This window comes from Neophocaena asiaeorientalis, unplaced genomic scaffold (genome assembly GCF_003031525.2).
Source record: "Neophocaena asiaeorientalis asiaeorientalis breed wild unplaced genomic scaffold, Neophocaena_asiaeorientalis_V1.1 scaffold478, whole genome shotgun sequence".
Classification (NCBI taxonomy): Eukaryota; Metazoa; Chordata; class Mammalia; order Artiodactyla; family Phocoenidae; genus Neophocaena; species Neophocaena asiaeorientalis.
Genome location: NW_020173200.1, coordinates 1,558,072 through 1,561,221, shown reverse-complemented (window position 1 = coordinate 1,561,221; position 3,150 = coordinate 1,558,072). Strand labels below are relative to the sequence as shown.

Genomic DNA, 3,150 nt, shown 5'->3' with positions numbered 1-3,150 from the left:
CCCCAAACCCCACCCCCGGCTGAAAGAATGATGACAATCCTATCAGCCCCCAATACAGTCACATCCCCCTAAGGGCAGACTGGGGAATTCACCGGTGCTGGTGCCACTTTCCAGATGACCTGGACTACCCTGACTTTGGTTCCTCTTCCCTTCCTTTTGTCTGTCTGGTTTCATTTCCGCTGTTCATATGAGTGTTTCCAATATGTTTGTAACCGAGTGTCCATGAGTGTATGCCTTGCCGCCCTTTTATAACTGTTTATAATAACTATGGTGTAAAACTAGCTGAAGGCCTACCATCGACTTACTGATGTGGGCTGTTATTCTCTACGCTAACCTCCCCCCACCCCGCTGAAGTACTGTGGAGAAACACAAATTTGGAGACCCCAGAAGGTCTGGGACATGTGCGTATGCTTCTGTGCTTTGGGGGAGTACTTGCAGCCTCTCTGGAAGGGTCATCTGCCCACATTTTCCCCTTAGCACTGGCCCTGCCACAGAGTTGAAATTATACATTTGAGTTCACTGCCAGGCCCTGTGCTAAGGGCTGGGCATATGTTAGGTGTTGGGCATTGGGGCAGCGAAGCTGAATATGATATGGCCCCTAACAAGATAACGGTTTATTTTTACCATTCCCACTACCAACAGCCTCCATTTAGTGTGTCCTGTTTTTATGACGTAGGCCCTGAATCTGCTCAACAATATGAGGTGCATATAATTATTATTCCCATTTTACAGACTGGTGGTCTGAGGCTCAGAGGGACATGGAAATTTATCCAGATTATCCAGCTGGTAAGTGGCCAAGGAGGCAGGATTCAAACCCAAGTCTGTCTGATTCCTAGTTGGAGGCCTTCCCCACTACACCACACTGTTCCTTCCCTTCTAGGACACGACGGTCATTGTGTCCCTGAGGTGTGCACCCCTATGCTTTAACTAGTCTGGAGCAGATGTGAGTGGGGAAGGGAGGAGATGCCGAAATCACTGCAGGTGGAGCCATTTCTGAGCCAGTGACTTGTCTTCCCAGCTAGACTTTCAGAGGGCAGAGCCCCACCTGCTTTTTGGTACCTGGGGTGTCTGTCTTTTACCCTCAGTGGCCCAGAGCAAACATTCAATTAATGAAGACAAAATGGCAATAAGGGAAAGGTTTCAGGCACTGTAGTAGGAGTTGTGTGGGTTTTTTTTTAAGTTGTCTCTTTTAATCCTAAAAATAATCGGGTGAAGAGATCTATTATCCCTATTTTACAGATGAGGAAACCAAAGCTCAGAGCAGTAAAGTGACTTAACCCAGCCAGCAAGTGACAGATCTGAGCCAGGTGCTGCTGACTCCAGAGCCTATGCCCCTCCCACTGTATCACACCACCTCTCTCAATGCAAAGATTGTATGGATCCTCCTATAATACCATTTTAATATATGTTAAAATAGTATATGAATCTTCTTTTTAGGTTATTGGTGGGAAAGCCAATGAAGGAACCTATGAATTTTGACCCCAGGCATCCCTTTGGCCACTGCTACCAACCCTATAACCCCTTGATATTAAAAAATAAATTCCAATGGTATTAACAGAGAATATATGTGGTGTGTGTGTGTGTGTGTGTGGGTGTGTGCGTGTGTGTATACACATACACCACATATATATTGTATGTATAACAGCCACCAGCATTTATGTAGGAGAAAAAGTGTTATTTGTTCCCTACCCCTTATTCTATATATATAATTACCTTTTTCTTTTGCATGGTCTGAGAGAAGATTTTCTAGAGGAACGAAAGTAAAAGAAAATGAGATTCTGTGCCATTACCTTGAGGGTCCCTGCTTCCTATTGAGTTTATGGGCTCTTGAACCTGTCCCCCTCTGTCTCCACCTCTACCTCCCTGATCCAGGCCCTCATCTCTCTCATTTGGATGCCAGAGAGAGCGGCCCAAATTGTCCTCAAATTCTGTTTCGCTCCCTCTGGTCTCCTCTCAACAGAGCAGCCAGAGAGAGCTTTCTGGAAGCACAATTCTGGTCAGGATAGCCCATTCGCAGCTTCTCCACAGCTCCAAGGAGAAAGACGAAAACCCTTCATGGGATCTGCAAGGCCTCACATGCTGGTCCCCGCCTAACTCTGCAGCAGCACCTTCTGACACCTTTCCCCTCACTTTTGCACTGTGTTTCTTTCTCAAGCTGTTCTGCTGTGGGTGATTTCCTACTCCCTCTTCCCCCATGCCTGTCCGTCTTCCAGATCAAACATCACCGGGAACATCATCTGGAAACTCCTCTGCCATCCCTGAAGTTTGGTTGGTTCCACCCAGTCACCGTCTTCCCAGCCTTCAGAACTTCCTTTTGTAGCTTCTGTACACATTTATTTGTGTAATTATTTAATGCACGTATACCTCCCTGACTAGACAGAAGGTTCCAAGAAGGCAAAGACCGTGTCCGCTTTCACTCATTGTTGTGTCCCCAGCGTCTGGTATAGTCTGCACCGCTTAGCAGAGAATTAACAATTATTTGTTGGGTCCCCTACCTTAGACCTACACGACTCCCCCCAGGATAAGATCAAGCCATGATCTCAGAGACAAAATCACCAAACATACTGGAAGGCAAGCTATTACAAGGTAGAGTCAGCAGAAACTGGGAACAACAGGTTTTGACACCACCACCACCGTCACCACCCAGCAGACGCTGGAATCTTCAGGTCCAGAATTTAGATTAGTGGGCCCTGGGGACACAAAAATGAACAAAACAGAGAAACATACCTGCCCAGCCCAGGACACTCACCTACCTCCATTGCGTGTTCATAGAGAAGCCTCTCTGGAAGGGAGAGAGAGAGAGAGATGTCAGCTCGGCTTAAGGAAGGGCCTTTTCTAACAGGCAGAGCTGTCCAAGGGGCCACAAGCTGCCTGAGCAGGACTTTGCTCCTTGTCGCTGTGGGTGTGTGACCAATTAGAAAGGATTAGAGGGTCTTCAAACCATCAGACAGGGAAAGGAGTGTTCAGTTATGTGACTTTCAAGGTCCTTGGCAACCCTGCGAGCCATGAAATGCAACCATATTAATGAGGGTTTTATCTAATGGATATGATTGGATTTCTTTTTTTTTTTTTTAAGATGTTGGGGGTAGGAGTTAATTAATTAATTAATTTTTTTTTTTTTTTTTTTTTTTTTTTTGTTGGGGCTTTTTT

General features: G+C 46.0%; 1 protein-coding gene across 2 annotated transcripts in view; it reads right to left on the bottom strand.

Moving 5' to 3' along the window:
* The window catches only part of ERMAP (erythroblast membrane associated protein (Scianna blood group)), a 23,669-nt gene that overhangs the window by 3,501 nt on the left and 17,018 nt on the right, over positions 1-3,150 (bottom strand). For both annotated transcript variants that reach the window (XM_024744788.1, XM_024744789.1), the window contains 2 exons: positions 2,750-2,782; positions 1,714-1,746 (listed from right to left, as the gene is read on the bottom strand). In XM_024744788.1, the coding sequence (XP_024600556.1) occupies positions 1,714-1,746; positions 2,750-2,782 (66 nt within the window). The remainder of the gene's footprint in view (positions 1-1,713; positions 1,747-2,749; positions 2,783-3,150) is intronic.